This window comes from Monodelphis domestica, chromosome X (genome assembly GCF_027887165.1).
Source record: "Monodelphis domestica isolate mMonDom1 chromosome X, mMonDom1.pri, whole genome shotgun sequence".
Classification (NCBI taxonomy): domain Eukaryota; kingdom Metazoa; phylum Chordata; class Mammalia; order Didelphimorphia; family Didelphidae; genus Monodelphis; species Monodelphis domestica.
In genome coordinates, this window is record NC_077235.1 from 32,395,115 (window position 1) to 32,416,601 (window position 21,487).

Genomic DNA, 21,487 nt, shown 5'->3' on the forward strand with positions numbered 1-21,487 from the left:
TCCAGTACCTTTCCAATTAGCACCTCATGTCTCTAAATTGGGATCAAAAGTGTGGAGGGCCTCCAGTACAACCATGATAGAACTACTGAAGGTTTGTTTGCAAGGGAGTAACGTTATGAATGATAATACAAGGAATGGATCAAAAGGCAGGAAGAGAAAATAAAGACTCCCCCCCCAAAATATATATATATATAGAAGTGTCATTCCCTAAAATCAGTTTGATTGGAGGCCAAAAAGGTGCTCCTAGCAAATACAAAAAGGCACAGATTTTACACATTCTCAGATTATAATCCAGTACAATGAAAAATAAAAACCAGACAGAATTCAAAGGCATACAGAGAGACACTCCAAAATACTCACTTTAAGAACTACCAGGGTCAAAAAGGAAAAGGGGACAGAGACACAAGACACAAGAACATATTACAGTGAAATATGAGGGAGGAGCTTCTCAGCCGGTTAGTCATTGCTCTAAATACTTCTAGTAGTACAAAATAAACAGTGAAATAGAGCCAAGTCAGACTCTCCCTACAAAACTTCAATCAACAAACCACAACAAATAATAGATATAAGTGTGAAGAGAGAGTGGTAAACAAAATCAACCTTTGGTTTTTCACAAAAATTAACAAAAATGCCAATCTCAGAGCACAGTTACTAGAGAGGAGGAAGGAAAAAAATAAACAAAATCATGAACAAGAGGGGAGCTATCACAATATAATAAAATAAATGGGACATAATAAATACGAAGGGTGTTTAGGGGACAGACTTTAATGAATATACAGTAAGATGTTGAGAATCAAGGAAAAAAACAGTGAATATTTAACAACTGACAAGAGACTAAAGAAACAGAGAACAGGAACAAATGAGTAATAGAAGAAGAAATGGATTCTCTGGCAAATTTGTCTAAATTTTCCCAGAACAAAAATGTTTTAAATGGCCTGAAGGGTTTTTCATCTTAACTTACTAAATAGTATATAGTTAAAACAAGTTGCTAACATTACACTTGATGTAGAGTACTAGCATCATTTTTTTTTAAAAACCCTGACCTTCTGTCTTAGAATCAATGCTGTGTATTGGTTCCAAGGCAGAAGAGTGGTAAGGGCTAGGAAATGGGGGTGAAGTGACTTGCCCAGGGTCATACGGCTAGGAAGTGTCTGAGACCACATTTGAACCCAGGACCTCCCATCTCTGGGCCTGGCTCTCAATCCACTGAGCCACCCAGCTGCCCCGGCATCATTCTTGAAAACAGAAAGAAAACAAGGTGTGTCCTATCCACTTTCATCTAACTGCTAGTTAAAACAATTCAAGAAAAAGCAGGCCCCTAAAAACATGTTTATTATTGGAAAAGAATTAATATGGAAGTGAGTATGTAACCTTGAAGGAAATCAATCCCCAATTTACTACCAATAGAGAATAAGCTCAACAACACTGAAGGTTATAGAAATCTACAAAAATCTGCTGCACTCATTACAAAGGGATGCCAAGCAGAATATCAACAAGAAACAAATCATTTGAGTATAAGCTTAACTTAGGACAGAGGGATTTGATCTCCTAAAAGGGAAAATAAAGGAAGATATGAATAAATGAAAAGAAATGAAAAGTCTTTTGCTTCTGGTAAAGCTTAAAATATTACAGAAGTTGATATATACATTTAATAAAATGCTGATTAGTGTTCCTGTGGGATGTTTTAAGGAAAATGAAAAATTAATAGTAACGTGTAACTGGAAGAATAAGCAGACAAGAATACCAAAGGAAAACTTAATGAAAAGAATTAAAAAAGGTATTCATCCTACCAGATTTTAAAACATATTATGGACAATTAGCAAAAACCACACGATTACTGAATAAGACAGAAAAAAATTACTAGTTCCATAGAATAGATTCTGGAAAAAGAATCAAAGTATTATTCCACGATTTAATGAATTACATATCAAAAATAGGGAAGAATTAACTTGAATTCATACGCCACATTCCAAAAAATCTGAATGGTTCAAAGAGTTTACATTTTTAACTATATTAAAATAGAAGAATAACATTTCTCCCAGATAGAGGGGTAATTTCTGAATATTAAAGAGTTGGAGGCGATAAGACAAGATGATGTTTATACATATAAAATTCCTGCACAATTTAATTTACTAACACAGATATCAAAAGAAAAATCAATAGGATAGGAAAATATTTTTTAAAAACTGATACATTTTTATTAACTGAGAGAATGCATGTGAGAGCACTTTTGTAAAACACAAATCACCATATACATATAAACTATGATAAAAAAGATTCTGTAACCAAAACATATAGAGAATTGACACAAATATATGTAGTCAATACCTAGATTCCATTCAATCCATGACATAAAAAGTTTACACCAGAGGAAATATACATAATAAATTACTGAATTAAAGCATTTCTGAGTTGAAAGGGACTAGACAATGGTGCAGTCTGGTCCACTCATTAAGGGCACTGAGGCCTAGAGAGGGCAAACGGTTACATCGATAGGGAGTGGCAGAATCAGGAGTAAAATCCATTTCTCTTGACTGCCAAGACATCAAAACAATAACTTCACAATCAAACATAGAAATGCACATCAAAACTTTAAAGTGACACTCATACTACACTTCTGAAACTAGGCAAACAAATGAATAAAACAATATTGGTAGGGACATGGAAGAAAAGGCCAGTGGAGCCAAGACTGAGGTTGATGTCTTGATTCTGTGGAGGAAAGACCTCAACAAGAAAAGGGACTTGCACTACAATTTGCAAAGTCCCACTATAGCAGAGAAACTGACAGCAAGATAGTCAATAACACAGCATATTCAAGCAAGTTATAGCATATTAAGGCAATGCTTATTTTTAAATAACTCAGATGAGGATTATATTAATACACACAAGTAGACATAGGAAAAACCATTAAGTGAAAAAATCAGTATATAAAACAGAAAAAAATAGACCCAGAGAATTAGGAGGGACCTTCAAGGTCATCTAGTCCAACCTCTTCCTTTCAGAGATGAGTGGAAATGACTTGCCCAAGATCACACGAGAAGTAGCAGCGTCATTATTCAAACCTAGATCCTCGACTTCAGAAGAGAATCTAGATGGTTACAAATAGGGCTTAAACATTTATTAGGCTATTTTTGTTTTACAAGGATACTGAAGATTCATAATATTTATTTAAATGCATTGCAACAAAACATTTAGTGTTTCTGGAGGGTCCATTGCCCTGCAACTTATATTTATGATGCAAGTAGAAAAGAAAGTAAAGAGAAACTGCCATTTCTGGGCAATACGCTATTTTTAGTACAGCTATCCACAAGCCATCACATTAGATGCCACCATCCTGAAGAAAAGGGTGATAGGATGACTTTCTAACTTCCAAAATGTAGGTCATTGATATTGTAAACCAATAGCTAAGGTCAGAAGGTAGCTTCCCCTGAGCTCAGCCATAGGATCAGATACTTAGAGCTAAAAAGAGACCTTAGGGGGCAAAGCCCAATTCTTCTCCTCCTCCCATCATTTTCCTGATGATGAAACTGAGGCTCAGAGAAGCTAAATGACTTTGCCATCATCATACAACTAATAAATGTCTGAGCTGGGATCTGAACCCAGGTCCCCTTGACTTTAAGTCTAGGGCCCTATCTGTTAGCAGAGGTGTCTAGCTCATGGAGGCTATCAGAGAGAGGTAAAAATGTAACTGGAAATGTTTAACGAAGTAAATTAAATTACCATGCAACATAATATTCAGTTGTGATTGACTGCCTACAGGGATCCGTTTCTACTTGAGTTTGACACCACAGCACTATAGCATACAGATTTAGAAACTTGTCAGTCTATTTGGAAGTAGCAGGATCCAGTCAGTGGATTCAAGCTAAATAAACTGGTAAGGGTGTAATTTATATTTAAAGATACTTATTTATTAAATTACAATCATAAATAAAATTGCCACATTGACAAGAGGTACATTTTTCTTTCCATGAGGAAAATCTGCATAGAGAAACTGATTTAAGAGCCCTGGTTACTTGGACCACTGCCTGTCTGTTTGCATTTGTTACTACTCTTTTACATCTCAAAAGACTCTCATAATAGATTACTTATGATTCCCAAGTGTACAGATTTTTCATTTATGACATTTTAGGCTAGTTGCATACTGATAACATGGAGCGATATCTTAATTTCATCAGTAAATATTATCCAATTGATACCGTTCAATGGCTAGATTACTGCTGGGATGTTTTCCTATAGAGAGCTAATCTCCATTCTGTGAGAATCATTGTTAGTCTCAATCACAGAGGACAGATGGCCTTTCCACAAAGTGAATGCCCAGGACTCTTCTTAAACTTTTGGTATATATAATGTCCATACCACACATAGGTCTTTTATGTGGTATGGCATACAATTAGATGCCATTGCCAAGTCAGGTTCTTGAGCAGTAGAGTGTGGCATGATGAAATCTTCTCTGCAGATTAATCTGAAAGCTGGGAGCAAATGGATTATAGGAAAGAAACACTGGAAACATACAACCAGAGGGAAAGTAATGAGAGCCTGGTCTACAGTGGTGGGATTGGAAGAGATGAACTGAATAAATATTGAAGAATATTTACTATTACATTGTCACTGGAGTGTTCTTCTCTCCGTACTGGGCAAGAGAAAAATGTGGTATGTGCTTTCCAAAAGCTTCAAAGTGTTTGCTAGAGATTGGCTCAACTGTAATTGTAGTGCTTCATAAACTGTAAAGTGCCATGTGAATGTGAATTACTGTCAGTCATATTTTTGGGTATGCAGGCTGTGACAATGCTACCTTTAAAGAGCAGTTTGTGCTTTGTATTTGCTAATATGATTGAGGCCTACACTCTGACTGAAGGGTTTTTCCACATTCACTACATTCACAAAGTTTCACTCCACCATGAATTTTCTGATGATCTATATACAGTGACCTCAGACAGTCCATAAGACTGCAGCAATAATAATGATTAAGCATAATTCATTGGGTTCTTCTCCCACATGAATTCTCAAATAATGATTAATCCCTGATTTTTTCCAAAAGGCTTTCCACATTCATTACATCATCAGGGGTTTGCTTTACAATAGTAAAATTGTGTCTAATGTTTAACAAAATCCAAGTGCTTTCTGAAAGTTTACACAAACTGAATACTTCCAGTGGATTTTTAACTACTGTGAGTTTTTTGGTGTCTGTAAAGGGCTGAACTCTTCTTAAAGGCTTTCCCACACTCACTGCATGCATGGAGTGAGGCTACACTATGAATTCTCCGATGTCGATTAAGACCTGAACTCCTCCTGAAAGTTTTCCCACATTCGTTACATTCATAAGGTTTTGCTCCACTATGAATTCTCCTATGTTTAATAAGGTCTGAAGGTCCCCGGAAGGTTTTCCCACATTCAATACATTCATAAGGTTTCTCTCCTGTATGAATTCTCTGATGTTCCAGAAGGCTTGAGCTCTGCCTGAAAGGTTTCCCACATTCCTTACATTCATAGGGTTTTTCTCCTGTATGAATTCGCCGATGTTTGGTAAGCTCTGAACTCCTTCTAAATGCTTTCCCACACTGAATACACTCAAATGGTTTTGCTCCACTATGAATTCTCTGATGTTCAAGAAGACCTGATTGGCCCCGAAATGCTTTACCACATTCATCACACTTAAAGGGTTTTTCTCCAGTATGAATTCTCTGATGCTTAATAAGGTCTGAATGTTCCCTGAAGCCTTTTCTACAGTCACTACATTCAAAAGGTTTCTCACCACTGTGAATTCTCTGATGCCTAATAAGGTGTGTGCTAACCTTGAAGGCTTTCCCACATTCATTACATTCATAGGGCTTCTCTCCACTATGGACTTTCTGATGTTGACTAAGGCCTGTACTTCTCTTAAAGGATTTCCCACATTCATTACATCGATAGGGTTTTACTATACTATGAATTCTCCTATGTCTACTAAGGCCTGAGCTCCTCCTAAAGGCTTTCCCACATTCCTTACATTTATAGGGTTTTGCTCCACTGTGAATTCTCTCATGTTCAATAAGTTCTGAGTGTCCCTTGAAGGTTTTCCCACATTCCTCACATTCATGGGGTTTCTCTCCACTATGTATTCGCTCATGCTGAATAAGTTCTATGTTAAGTCTGAAGGCTTTCCCACAGTCTTTACATTCATAGGGATTCTCAACCCTTTGCTCCCATTTCTGCTGCTGTTTCATAAGGTCTGAATTATTTGTGGGGTTGCCACATGAATCAGATGTCTGGGCTATATCTCCAACAAAGTTTCTCTGCTGCCTCTCTAACCTGCCCTCAACATCATAGAGTCCTCCAGCTACAGAGTCCTGGTGAATCCCCTGTGGGGATCCTGCTGATAATATTCCCTGGGTTTTCACTTCTTCACCAACTTCCTGCTGTGGAATAGATGTCTCTTTCTCAGTCACAGAGCTCCTAGCTGAAATGATAAATAGAAAATACCCAGATCAATAGGGTGTGAGAACCATTATATAAATGAATGCCTACTAGAGGCAGATCTTTGAAAGGACTTCATTACAATCCCTAAACAAGGCAACAGATGAGAATTTAGGCGAGTAAAGAAAGGAAATGAAGACACAAGAACAACAGCTGGCACAAATGGCAAAGTAAGTAAAGAGATGGGACCATCAAAAAAAGGTGGGCATCATAACAAAAGTAGAAGATGGGAGAATGAGAAGTAAGAAGAGAAGTAAGGAAAAGCAAAAGAGAGAAGGCAGGCCAAGAGTTGTGGTCAAGAGGAGAGAAGTGATCAGGAAAGGTGAGAATGCCTGTTAGTAGAAGTATAAAGTAGTGGAGCATCTATGATGAAATGGGCCCCAAAAGTGCCAGCACTGCTCCTTGCCCAAGGATTACTGGATCTCCTTTTCAGGATGCCAAAAAGCAGAGGTGGACAAAGCAAAGGCTCTGCCTTCCTGGATGCCACATCCCAAGTAGTACAACATCTGTTTATCTCCTTCACAACTCTTCCTCCATTTCAGTCAAAGAAATCTAGCATTAGCAAGACCACCAGCCAGATAATAACCTTTACTATATAAAGGGCTGACTCCAAGGATATTTTTTACAACTAAGAAATATTAGCTTATGAGTCCAATATAATTTAGTACTTAATTGTCTTGCTTGCTCATATTGGCATCCCCAGTTCATAGCACAATGTCTGGCATATAGGAAATTCTTCTGCTCTATATATTTAGCCAGTCACCACAGCAGGAATAGCCTTAGGCTCTTTCCTAATGCATAAATGACTTTCACAAAAAATGTCTTTCCTAATGAGACAATATTTAATCCAAGTTTGTTTTTTTTTACAAGATAGTTCTGTAAGCTCAGACATTTACATTTGAGCCCAGACAAGCTCCATTTATCCCAGCGCCCATGGTATATTTCCCAAACACTCCAAATTTGGGGGGAAGAAGTGGTCCTTTTTTTTTAAAAATGACATGGGATAGGAACCACTGGGGTCTAAGGAAGAGATGATCAGAAGAAGAAATGGAAAGGGAGATACTGTTAGGCATAATGGCACCTTTTACTTTGACAGACAAAAGTAGCATCAAGGAGACTATGCCCATATATCTATAGATATAGATAGATCACACAACTGTCCCCACTTTATTGAATAACTAGGCTTCTGTGTATTCACTCACCACCATGGATCTCTGGAACCTCAGTTCTGGGAAGATCTGGCAAGCATGGTACTTCCCCTTGCTCCAGCTGGGAAATCAGGTCAGGTTTGGAAACAGGAAAGCCTGGTCATGGGAAAGGAAGCCACATGTGGCCATTTGGTCTTAGGACTGCCCCAGTCAGACTGTGTTAAGGGATTGTACAGAGAGACTAACAAGGTCCAGATGAAGACTACCTACCCAGAGCAAGGTTTATAATAAGCATCCTCTCCACTACTAGAACCTAAAGTTAAGTGGGTGAGGGATAACCATCACAACCGAGATTTTACTGATTTAGGAAACTTAGGTTCTACCAATGCAGTTTAGCACTTAGTTTGCAACTTAAGAGCCTTTCCTGGATCACTGAAAAATAAAGTAACTTGCCCAGTATTACAGAGCCTCCATTTTACTAGCTGTCAGAGGCAGAACTTGATCCCAGAGCTTTCTATAACTCCAAGGCCATTCTCAGGAGTCCACAAAATGGATTGAATAAAAAATGTTTACAGTGTTTCAAAGACTCCACAATAGGAAAAGCAGAGTACTTTAAGTCCAGAGATCCAGGCTCCAGTTAGTTGTGGAAGTTCAGGCAAATCAGCTTCCATGATCTCTGTGAAATGAGTCTTAAGTGAGATAATCTCTTGAATCCTCTCTGTTCTCTGAGTCTAAATGTGAGTGATTCAGAAACACCTGGACCAGGACCACCACCATGCACACTCAAAAAAAGGCCAAAGCGTACAGAGGAAGTCAATGACAATGATAATTAAGGGGAAGGAACCCTCTTGTCCTTTATGCAAAAGACACTAAAAAAGATAATTATTCTTCAGCTCAAAAAGAACAAACCTGATAGGGGATGTTATCAAAGTGGAAAAGGAGGAACTCCACTCCAACCCTAAATTTGAGTGAAGCAACTTTTAAGACAAAAGGAAGTCCTATTTTACACATAGAAGCATATAGGAAAAATTCAATTCAAGTTTGTATACTTTCAAAAAGAATTCTTTGAAGTGTTGGGTGTAAAGCAGTACTTATTTCCTCTGGTTTATCCCCTTATTTGGGTAGTTCTTTGCCAATTTGAGGAGCAGCCATAACTCAAGAGGCCCAATAATGATGAATGCTAACCACCTCCTAATGGCTTGGGGATTCAGGGCAGAGGAGGAAATTGAGGTTTGGGGGCACGGTCAATTACGGAACTGCTTTTGCTTGAATTTTGTTTATTTTTTACATGAGTTTTGTTGTTCTTTTCCCTTTTTCTAGTGGGGAGGCGGGTTGGAGAGAGAAAAAATGTTTAATCAATGAAAAGAAAATGAAAAAGAACTAAAAGAGTTAGAAAAGCTTCATTCCAGTCTTAGAGAATATGAAGAATAAAGCCATGCTCCTCTGGTCATCTGACTCATGGTTTTATAATTTTCAGCCACATCCATTCATGCCTGCTACTTTTTATCGCCTAAAAATTCACTAAGTCACTTCTCATGTAGAAAATGCCACATTTTTTCATTTCATTTCACATCATTTCAAATGTGTTTTCCTTTGGATGGTCTATAGATTTTCTGTGTCTTTCTTTAAGTGTGGTGACCAAATTCTATTCAGCATCCCAGGTACCCAACCAATGCAAAGTGGGCAGAAGGCTATGCTATGCTAAACTCTCTCTGAAACAAAGTGGAACAAGCTTGACATTTAACCTTCAAAATTATTTAGGAAATCTAAAAAAGTAGTCTATGAGTAATATTTTTAGCTAAGGAGATTTAGGATTACCTCTAATCTTTAGTAGTCCACATCACGGAGAGAAACGACTGCACATTAGCTGCTGGAGGCTCTGGTTGCCAAAGGCAGAATCCTGGACTGAAGGGTTATTGGTAGGACTCTTCCCGGACATTTATGTGCACATGTGTTTCCAAAAACGGAAACCAAAGAAGAGATTATGACTCCAGTGGTAAGGCTAGAGGGGGTCCTTACCCAATGAAACGACATTCTCATAATTCTCCAGCATCACGTCCCTGTAGAGCCTTCTCTGAGCAGGGCCCAGGTGTTCCCATTCCTCTTTTGTGAGATACACGGCCACATCCTCAAATGTCACCAACTCCTAAAAGAAAAGGTTCCTGCTGCCTCCAACAATAATCCCATCAGCCAGGACTAGGGGCAAAGTAAGCAGCCCCACAAGGGTTAGGTCAAGATGGCTCAGGGTCTGGAGGGTGGCTGTGTGTGCACAGCTGGGGACAGGATTTGGGGAGAGGGAGAGAATGAAGGTAGAAATACAGGGACAAGGAAACCTAAGTCACATGATATAATACAAAGAACATGTGACTGTAAGTCCTGAAGCCTGGCTTCCAGTTTGAAATCTCTTAAGAACTTGTCAAAATCTCCAAGACCCTGAAACAGTTTTCCATTTCATGAAGTGACAGTGACAATAGTTACATCCTCTACTCAGTGTGAGAACTCGGGCTCGGGTCATTGGATTCAACACCATCAGAAGAGATGCTGAGTGAAGGAGCCTTGAGCTATCCTCAGGGAATAGCAATATTCTCACATCTTGAGAAAGGAAGAGAGAACCACAGCTCACCTGGGGCCTGGCTGTCAGAAGAAGAGCTGCCATCAGTTCCGCTCCTGTGCTCCCCTTTCGGGAAAGTGTTAGACTCTGGGGAAAAGGCAAAGCTAAGAAAGTGAATAAAGGCATGAATGAGACCCAACCCTGCCCTGTGGGTCTCCCACTAATGAGACACAGCATCCTCTTGCTGAATTTTAGCTTTAAATGTAATGGATGGAGTCAAGACACAAAGCAAAATGGGTTAACCCAATAAAACTCCTTTAAAGAACAGAAGAAGTGAGCAAGAAAACAAAAGACCAGAAAGATAGTGAGAAGGAAAGGAAAGAGAAGGAAAGGAAAGGAGAGAAGGAGGGAGAGAGAGAGGGAGGGAGAGAGAGAGAGAGAGAGAGAGAGAGAGAGAGAGAGAGAGAGAGACAGAGAGAGAGACAGAGAGAGAGACAGAGAGAGAGAGAGACAGAGAGAGAGAGAGAGACAGAGAGAGAGAGAGACAGAGAGAGAGAGGGAGAGAGAGAGAGAGAGAGAGAGAGAGAGAGAGAGAGAGAGAGAGAGAGAGAGAGAGAAAAGGAAAGGAGATTAGAAGAGAGGAAAGAGATGAAAGAAGACACCGATTCCTTCAAAGTCTATTACTAATAGTTATTATGATGGGAAAGAACAAAGAAATAGATGAGAAAAGGAAAAAATGGCTGAACCAAGAAGTTCTGAAAGGCCCAAAATATTAGGAAGCAGGATGTAAAAGAATCAAATGCTCAAATGACACAGTGAAGAAATCATACAAGAAAGATTGGAAAAGTAACAATGAATAAACCTGAAATCATATCAATCAAATCAATCAATAAATAAGTATGGATTAAATGCCCATTCTGTGCTAGGAACTGTAGAAGGTGCTGAGATTTAAAGCAAAAATTAAATAGTCCCTCTGTTCAAAGAAAATAATAGGAAATTCCCTAAATAGATACAAAGTGTAAGTATAAGCAATTTTATGAATGTAGACTCAACAAGTGGCCTATGATCAGAAATGATGGAGATCTAGAACAAACCCCTGGTTGGGAGGTTGGGTGACTGGCTAATGATGGACATGTTCAACCCAAATAGGAAAGTTCTGTGGCGAGATGGGTTTGGGGGAAAACATCATGAGTTCTCCCAGGAGAAGACATCATACACTAATAGCATGATAAAGAAAAACAACTCAGAGAGATTTGAGGATTGTGATTAATGCAAAGGACCAATGATGAAGTATGTTACACCTCCACTGACACAGACACATGATGGGATCAGAGTGCAGAATGAGACAGACATCTCTAGACCTAGCTAATATGGGAATTATTTTGCTTCACTCTGTGTACTTGTTATAAGGGCTTTGTTCTTTTCTTTTTTCTAACAGTAAAATAGGGATGGGGTAGCCAAAAAAGGGAAAAAGAAAATATGATAATTTGGATGGGTATCTTTTTAAAATGTACGGAAGAAAAGAAAAGGCAGGCCAGAAAGCAGCAGAGATGTGTAGCACAGTTTAAGAGTTCTAGGTGGAGGGAAGCTTTTTCTTTGTCTTCTACTATGGCCATTTCATTTGATGTTTCTGAAGTTCAGAATAAAAGTTAATACTTTTGAAAAGGTCTGTTCAAATTCCATCTTCTGTAGCAGGCCTTTTCCAGTTCTCCAGCTGTCAGCACCTTCTCCTGTAAGATGACCTTTCTTCTTATACGTATCTATGTGTTGTCTCCCTCATTGGTCAGTCGATAATCATTTACTGAGGACCTACTTTGTGCCAGGCACTGTGCTAAGTACTGCGCATATGAAAAGAGGCAAAAGATAGTCCTTTTCCTCAAAGAGCTCCCAAGGTAATGGAGGAGACAACAAGCAAACAGATATGTACAAACAAGTTAAATAGTGGAAAAGGGCACAAAATAGTTTTGCTTTTCTTTATATTCCTAGCACTTATTAGTACAGTGCCTGGCACAGAGTAAGCACTTAACAAATTCTTCATAATGAGCTGGAGTGTGGGAGGGATTTAGGAATGAGAGGAGAGGGAGGGGGATGGAAGGAAGGAAGGAAGGAAGGAAGGAAGGAAGGAAGGAAGGAAGGAAGGAAGGAAGGAAGGAAGGAAGGAAGGAAGGAAGGAAGGAAGGAAGGAAGGAAGGAAGGAAGGAAGGAAGGAGGGAGAGAGGGAGGGAGGGAGGGAGGGAGGGAGAGAAGGAAGGAAGGAAGGGAGGAAGGGAGGGAGGGAGGGCCAAAGGAAGGGAGATGAGTTCTTTTTGGATATGTTGAGTTTGAGATGCCTATGGACACCTAGCAACCAGTGATTCAAAACTGGAGCTCAAGAGAAAATAGATGGAGATAACAGCAAAGTAGCTTATGAAAGTAGAAGGCAAGAAAGAGGAAGAAAGCAGAAACAAAAATCTCTTCAACCTAGGCAATGAGCAATAAGACTTGAAAACCCCTAAAAATCAGCCAAGGAGAAATATCTTCTCTAATTCACAGAAATGTCTGTGACATGAGAGAAGGTCCCAAAAGAAATCATCACAAATGTTCTGTAATATGAGCAGGTGAATGAAGAAATGATTACTGGAAGCATACCCAAAATGAAGCAGTATGAAAACAAAACAGGGCAAAAATTTTTAAGGAAACAGAAAAGATTTTTTAAAACACAATCTTGTGTAACTCAAATAGTCCCAGACCTCCCAACAATCATGCCAGCAAATTGGTCACAGTCCCCACAGTTCAATCAATTAAACCATAAAAACAGGATCAATAAAGGGCAAAAAAGATTGATTTTATACCTTATATTCTATCTCTAATACATGCTTCAGTTTCCTAAGTGTGTAAAAGTCTTCTGATGCACACACACACACCTAGCTTTAGTGTAACTTCATAGATGAGTCTTTGAAAGGTGTTCAAGGCTCAGAGAGGTGTCAGAAAAAGGATCCTCAGAAGTTCTTGACTCTTGAGACTAGCTCTCCATTCAACAATATAACAAAAGTCTTTAGAGTCAAGATTGCTTTTGTAACAAATATGGAAAAGGAAAGGGGGAAATGGAAACTGAGGACACTAAATACTGTAGTATCTGTTTGCATATTCTGTTAATAGGAAAAGGAAAAAGTCAGATTTGAGGATACAATGCTAGTTTGCCTTCTACTGAAGTCCTGCTCAGAGACTGCAATCACAGCTTGGAGGTGATCCTGGGGTCTTAGAGGCTACACCAGCACAGGCCAAGCTCTGGCAAGTCTAACAAATCTGGAGAAGTTCTAGTAGAGGCCAACAAATGAACCTCAGTCATTTCCTCAATTACCAATCAACCTAGCTAAATTCAGACAGGAATTCAGACAGCAAAGGTTGGTCATGAGGTGAGGGATGGTAAAATCCATGAAGTAAGCTTCTACATCCCTAAATTATTATAGTATGGTAGATTTACACATGAAATGTGTTCTGTTGATAGCATGCAGGAAGAGGCTTTGAGAACAATAAGATGACCTATAGATTATTTATGTAATCGAAGCACTGCTAATTCAATTTAAAAAGATGTATCGCGGGTCTACTATGTGCAAAGGAGGGGCAAAATGGTACCAGTCTGACCCAGGAAGATCTGAGTAAAGTTCCACCCCCAACACATACTAACAGTGTGACGTTGAGCAATACACTTAGCTTCTTAGGACCCCTAGACAACTCTTTAGACTCCAAATTACAGATGAGTTGCTAATCTGTGGTGGAAGGACTTTTCACAGTGAGAACCTTCATACTCCAGTCGATTCATAGGTCTTGAAGTATAAGTTACTGTGGGTGCAATCAAGACAAAACTGAAAATCTCTGCCCTTAAGGAGTGAACTTTATACTGGGGAGATTACAACCTTAACAAAGACAAGCCAGCTCAAAGCAATTCTAGGAAAGAAAGTGCTCTAACACCCACGGAGGATCTCGGGAAAGGCCAGTAGCCCAGAACAAAGGAGCTGAGGCAAGGCATTCTGTGTCGGGGAGACAACCTTGTTGAGGGCATGGAGGGAGACATGGCCATCAAAGCAGGGTCAGGACACTGCACAGGCCAGTTTGGGAAGAATGTAAAGTGTCCAGAGTGGAGCAATGTGAAACGTCTAGAAGGGTGGGTACAAGCCTGACTGTGTGCCTGTCACAAGGGCTTATATTTTGTCCTATAGCTAAAGGAGACTCTGACTAGAGGGTGGAATGGTGGCCTGTCATCCAGAAAAGAGGGAGGTTCAAATCCCGTTTCTGCCTTATAATGGTTATATATGTGACCCAGGGTTAGTCATAACTCCTATGTGCCCCAAGCAACTTCCTAGGACTGTATAATGAAAAGTACAAGCAAAACTGTATTGGTAGAAGTAATTCTTCACCCTACAGCAAAGAAATCATAGGAAAAAAGATAGCCGGAGGCACTAAAGATTCTAAAGCAGAAGAGTGGCATAATCAGACTTGGGAATTAATTACAAAGAGCAAGCCAGCTAGCTATGTGAGGGATGGGTTTGAGAGAAGACAATCAAACGTATGGAAACCAATTGGGAAGCTGCTGGAATAGTTCAGGAAAGAGATTACCAGGACCTGAACCTGGTGATGGAGGTGAGGTGTTGTGGAGGCAGACTCAAAGACAACACTTGGCAAATAATTAAATGGGCATAGAGAGTGAGAGAGAGAAGAGTCACGGGTGGGCGGGCGACTGAAATGATCGACCTGGGTGAATGGAAAGATGTTGGTACACTCCACCGAAATTGCTAAAAATTAAAAAAAAAGATTTGATACAGAAGGAGGAGAGACAAAGAAGCAAAATTGAACACAAGTTTTGTTTCCTTAATTATGAAAGAAATGAATGATACAAAGCAATGTCAAAGGTCTAGAGAGTAGATTAAAGACAAACAAAACAATGCATGCTATACATAGAAAACTGGTTTCATAAAAAGATTCATTTACAGACTAATATCAATCAATCAACAAATATTTATTGAAGGTGGCCTACTATGATCAAAGCACTGTTCCTGCCCTCTAGGAATCACAGCACACTCTTGGAAGCAAAGTATAAATTCAACAAAAATTAAATAAAGATGCAAAAGTTTGGAAGCAATTAAAGCAGTGCAGGACAAGTCACAAAGTACTACATGAGTAACTGCCAAATGATGGAGACAATGAGTGCTGAGAGTCCCAGAATTTCAAGGAGCTACCAGCAAAGGAAAATTCATAGGCTGGCCTTAAAGAATGCACCAAGACCAAAGACCAGTTAAGATCAAAGGCATGCATTAAGGAGCAACATTCCAGGGGGAATTTTTCAATGCTAAAAAAAATGCTTAATCAGGTCAACAGGGAAAAGTAGGTGACTAACTTCATATACTAAATAGGAAATCTTATGAATTTACTTTAATTTGCATGATGAAACTGCTGAAATTGCTTAGGGATACATGCAATGACATAAAAATTGCCAAATAGATGATCAATTATCCTTTTATAAATAGCAACATACCAGTCCCTTTCGTGGAAATCAGGGAGTCTAATCTGCCTAGAGAAATGCAGCCTCCTGGCACCCATTTGACATATCAGCTTTCTGCCAGCCCCACAAGGAACTTTCCAGCTCCAAAGCAGGCAACCCTCTTTTGGGCCTCTTGCTTTTCAGGTTCAACAAAGACAAAAAGTAGGTATACACACTTTAAATCAGAATTATTTTAAAGCAAAAAAGGTCACAAGATGAACAGCATGCTACTTAACAATAAATGAAGTCATTTTAATAGCCTGCTTCTAATGAGAAGTCCTCCAAATTCTGCAGAAAATTTAAAATAAAACTAGCACAAAAACAATGGGAAAGCCAATAAGTAGCATAAATAACAACAGGATATATGTACATCTTGCTTTTGGACAAGCATAGCAAATTATGAATATCAAAAACAGTAGGAGAGGTAGCCAAATATAGTGGATCATGCTAGACTTGGAGTCAAGAAGAACTAAGTTCAAATCCTACCTCCAAAACTCGGTAGTTAAGTGATAAACAGTTTCCTTATCGGTAAAGGAGGAAAATAGCAGCACCTACCTCCCAGAGTTGTTCATAGGCTCAAAAGATTATCTATAGCACTTCACTGACTTGAGGATGCTATACAAATGTGATCTACTTTTTCTTGAATTAAATCAAGTCCTAGAGTAAAGTCAGACTATCTAGATAACCCATAGAGAGAGAAATCAAGCAAACCTTTCTCTCCCCACTGAGGAACCTTGCCTGAAACAGGTCACTGATCAGCAGACAATTAAGAAGTGTACAAGAGAAACCTATAAATTAGCATTTGGGGGCTGAATCAGAGTGCAGTGCCACAATGGAAAAAAATAGAGCAGGTCAGTATAGCTATTACACATAGAAATGGAGAAAAACATAGAAATGGAGTAACTGCTTATGTTGGAAGGAAATATAGGAGATGGTGAAAACAATGAATGATTTACCAGAGATGAAACCAGCAATTAGGGAAGGCAGCCAAAGCAGAACTAAGGGAAAAAGCAATTCCTATGTTACCAAAATTAAAAAAATAAAAAGCACACACCATCTAATCAAGGAAACAGAACCTAGAAAATGAGTAATTACCTCAACTCCCTACCCTCTCACTCTCAATCCCTTCCTTCCATCCCTACCAGACCCAAGAGAATACTATAAGGATTAGAACAGAAATCAATCCATTTAAACCAAGAAAAAAGCAGTAGCCAAAAGAAAGAAATCTAAGCATTGGTCATGCAATGGGGCACTTCACAAAGTGAGCCCAGACACCTGGAAATTCAATTATTGGAACCGTGATTTATTGATAAAATAAAGAATAAAGAATCTACCAGCTAGGACAGCCTTCCCTAGTGGAAGCTGTATCAGACTGACATTACAGGGTAGTTTATATAGTTACAAGATACAAAGTCATTTCCTTTCACTTATAGGTTCATATTTGAGAATCAATCAAACCTTATCACAAACACAGTCAGTGACAATACTCCGGTTATTCAGGAGTGGTTAACTTTCACAGGTACTTAATTCACTTATCCCTAGTTAGCTAACTGTTATCTTGCCTTCCATCCTGACCTCTTTGATGTTCCTGATGTTCCTTTGTTTCCTAACCTTCATGATTCTCATCCTTAGGCTAATTAGAGTCTAGTCTGCCACCTGCATAAGTTGCTTGGCCTTCTGGGGCGGCTGGGGTTGTTTCCTAAAAATGCAGGAAGGGATTGATCTGCTTTATCGACTTCAATTTTCTTATCTTCCCTTATTCAGAAGACTTCAGTCATTTGGGCCAGACTATAAAAAATGAAAAGAGGGCAACAAGAATTAGATAAAGAGACATTATCATACCAGGAAGCAAAATAATTCTTTTTAAAAAGCCTTGCTCAATTTCACATGTTTTAATAGTCTTAGTGCTGCTTAAGAGGGGGAGGGGTGTGTGTCCATGTGTATCCTGAGATAGACTATGAGGCCATTTAAAAATTCTTAAATGCCTTGAATACCGAACCTTAACAGGTCTGTCATAAAAGAATTCAATGTCCGCACTACAGAATTTGAATCAATCAAGGAAAGGAAAAAAGCTCCCTTGCCAACAACATCCCAAATGCTGTCAAAGTCATGCCAATATTATAAACCATTTAAATGAGGGATGTGAAGATGGGATTAACTCCACCCTACTTATTCTTTAGATTTTTAGCCACTAGGGATGTATACACCCCCACTTAAGGATTAAGTGCGGGGGGGGGGGGGGGGGGGGGTCTATGACCCACATGTGCTGGCAAGTGACAAATCAGAAACAACTGACTGCGCCCTGAGCAGTCCGAGGCCAAGCTTAAGCTGCCATTAGTACACGTAAAGGTGGACCACAGGCATAGGAAGTGACACAAAGAACTGCCTTTAAATTTGGTGGTCACTTCCTGTGAGGGTCTCTCTCTCTCTCTCTCTCTCTCTCTCTCTCTCTCATTTCACTTTCTTTCTCTTTCTGACTTGGGCAATTCATTGAAATTTAGTAATTAAATTCCTGGAGACCATACTCTCAAATATTCAGTCCAACCATAATTTTTACCCCTTACAGTCTGGCTAATCCACGAAGGTTGTGACAAGAACCTTCAATCTCCCTAAATTTTCTTTCTTCTTTCTCTCTTTACTACCTCCTCAAATCAGTCTTTTAAATAACTGAGTCTGCAGTTCCAAAGCTGCCAGATCAGGTGAGTTCAAACTTTTTTTTCTCCTTAAAATAAATAGAACACAGCCGTTTTTAATCTTAGCAAAAGGGCCATGAGGTCTCAGCTGGGGAAGCTGTTTCCAATGTCCCTTGCCTTAGGGAACAAACAACCCAATTAGCTGACCCTCAGGTTGGGGGGCAGGGGGCTCCATATTACAAAAACAAAACAAAAACTGCTAGACCACTGGAGTAAAGGCAGTGAATCAGCTCAGCAAGTTTTTCATTAGACAGAGTGATTGTATTAAAGTTTTAGCCTTGTTCTGCTCTTGGAAGTCTATTTTCCTTTTTTCCAAGCCCCATGTGTCTTTAGGTTTTTTAAATTTAAGTGAAAAGTAAAAAAAACCTGGAGAGGCCAGCTAGGAAAAGCAGCAGTTTTTGCCCCAAAGAGGGAGGCACGGAATAATAGTGGTTTTAGCCTGAGGGGGAAGGATAGAAAAAACTTTCCAAAAACCTCTTAATTAAACTACAAGCTGCAAAAGCTTGGGCTGTCTCTCCTTGCCCCTCCTAAATTTAGCCTCTCTAAAAAAAAACTCAGCCTTGAGCTAAAGGCTTTCTTCTTCTGCCTGCCCTCCACCCAGAAAGTTAATGGGATTAAGGTATCAGCAACAAAAGGACCACACTCCACCACCTAGCTGAGAGAAAGAAAAAAAACCTAGTCAATAGCACCATCTACTGATAAAAAAAAGCAAAATTACAAGCATTTTAATAATTAAATTTTAAAAAATATGGTTACAGCCAATGAACAGCTTACTTAACAACTGCTTTTCAACAGCATAACCAAATTTGGATAAATATTGTTCCTTTTCTATTTGAATTGGCTCATAATCCCAGAGAACATATCACAATGGTTATACTCAGCACTGTTCCTGGGTTTGATTGTAACTGTAGGATGTGGAGTGTTTTATCTCTTCCTCTCTAGGAGAGACCTGGCAAATACCCTAAGTATGCTAGAGAATCAAATAAGAGATTCATGTCAGTCTCTAAAGTGTGTACAGCCTGCTCTACCTGCCAAGCATATAACCAATATACCTTTCGTGGCAAGACTTTTGGTGGGCGTTCTCTGGCTTACACACCTTTTGAGCACCTGCAAATAGATTTCGTAACAATGCCAAAGGCTGGACATTATAAATTTTGTCTAGTCAGAGTGGATCAACTGACCAGATGGCTAGAAGCATTCCCTACTACCCGAGCCACAACGACTTTTGTTATCAAGGTGCTTTTAAAAGAGAGTATTCCTTGCTTTGGCCTGCCAGCACATATTGATTCAGACAGGGAAAGTCATTTTATGACTCAGTTTTATCTCAGATACATTCTTATTTGGGGACAACTCCCAAATTCCATGTACCATGTCAACCCAAGAGCTCAGGCCAAGTTGAAAGAATGAACAGAGAACTTAAAACTACGATTGGCAAATTATGCACTGAGACACATTTAAAATGGCCTGAAATTCTCCCTCTGGCCCTATTTTATCTTAGAAGCATGCCCAGGAGAGATCTATAAATCTCACAATTTGAGATGCTTTTTGGACATCCACCTGTATAGGCTAAGCCTTTCCCCCCCCCTGCATATACATCACTAGTAGGGGGAGATACTTCTATTGCTTCCTATATACATGAATTACAGCACAAACTGCATGAACTCTATGAATCTGGAGCTGCAGTACAAGAAGGACCAACAGAATTTTCACTTCATAATCTGAACCCAGGAGACTTCCAGCACACTGGAGCAACTTGGCCTTCCTGGGAAGGGCCGTTTCAAATATTGTTAACAACTCCAACAGCTATAAAAATTGGAGAAAAGGACTCTTAGATTCATTGCTCACATGTAAAGAGAGCATCTTCTATTGAAACTGATTGACTGTATCCTATCACATGCATTGGAGATAATACTCCATAGACAAGTGGATACTGTTTTTGGGAACACATTGAATTCCTGAATTTTTATTTTATTATTGCCTTTCTTTTATTTTAATTAGAATATTTGATTTTTTCCCTTTTCTAATTTCTTGTACTTAAGTACATACAATCATTATTAATTTTTTTATTATTCTACAGTAATAAAGTTATGTATATATTCTATAATATTATTGCATAACCAAAAGCTTTAGACTATGGAAACCTGCCAATTTATTGATAAATATTATGGGACTGTGATTAATGATTGTGTCTGATTCCAGAAGGGAACAAAAGAGCCATTATCCAGTACCAAGGAGCACAAGGTCAAGGAGACCAACCAATCCCAATGGGGTTGATGAGAATCTGCACAGTGCCTAGGAACACAAGGTCAAAAGGACCAAACCAATTCAGGTAGGATTGATGAACTTCTAAGCCAATACAAAAGGACTTGAACCTAGTGTGACACTTGAGGTTTCGTCCCTTAACATATGTTAAGATGCAGGATGCCTTGTACCACACTCCTTGTGAAATACTCACAGACAAGTACCGAAGTTTGGTTATCATCCTAGCTCCCCCTATCTGTGAAAGTAAAGGTAAAATCATACCAGGGAATGACACTTCCCTATCACACAAAAATCTAGTCCTTTTTTCTCTCTTATAGTATGGCAACTTCCTGTAGTCTTGGCTGGAAATAGATAAGTGAAATATTACTATATTTTGTCCTACTTGTGGGATTAAGAAGACTTGTGGGATAAAAATTACTTTAATTGGACCCTAATACAAGGGCCTGTTATGAATTTATTAAATTGGACCCTCATATAAGGGCCTGGTATGAATTTATTCTTGTTTATTCAAAATTTTATATACATAGATTTTTTATTTATTTTGATTCTGATTTTGAATTTTTTCTTTCTCCCCAAAAGTTTAATTTTTTTCCATTTGTTTTTCTTTTATGTTTTTTGGTTTTTCTTTTGATAATTGACTCATACACCCCATAACTCAACCATGCATACTGAGCTGAACTGGGTGTTGGTCAACACCCTCTTCAGGGGGAACTGTACTTTCATAAAAATCTAAGATTTAAAATTTTGTTCAAAAAAAATTTTTCAGGGAAAGAATCTTGCTCACTCCTTAAATCCAGAGAATGAACTGTTTGCAAAAAGATGCCTGCAGAAACCAAGAAGATCCAGAATGAACTTTGGGGTA

At 38.9% G+C, this 21,487-nt stretch overlaps 1 protein-coding gene across 6 annotated transcripts in view; it reads right to left on the reverse strand.

The window, feature by feature from the left end:
- Positions 1 to 21,487, reverse strand: part of ZNF275 (zinc finger protein 275) — a 90,651-nt gene that overhangs the window by 21,842 nt on the left and 47,322 nt on the right. The window contains exons 1-4 of one of the 6 annotated variants that reach the window (XM_016426723.2): positions 10,225 to 12,195; positions 9,621 to 9,747; positions 7,656 to 7,757; positions 2,176 to 6,436 (exon numbers count right to left, since the gene is read on the reverse strand). The exons of 4 other annotated variants lie outside the window; for them this stretch is intronic. In XM_016426723.2, coding sequence (XP_016282209.2) covers positions 5,160 to 6,436; positions 7,656 to 7,757; positions 9,621 to 9,747; positions 10,225 to 10,389 — 1,671 coding nt within the window. In that variant the 5' untranslated portion in view covers positions 10,390 to 12,195 and the 3' untranslated portion in view covers positions 2,176 to 5,159. Of the gene's footprint in view, positions 1 to 2,175; positions 6,437 to 7,655; positions 7,758 to 9,620; positions 9,748 to 10,224; positions 12,196 to 21,487 lie in introns of those variants that run through there. One more of the 6 variants, XM_016426726.2, reaches the window with a different exon arrangement.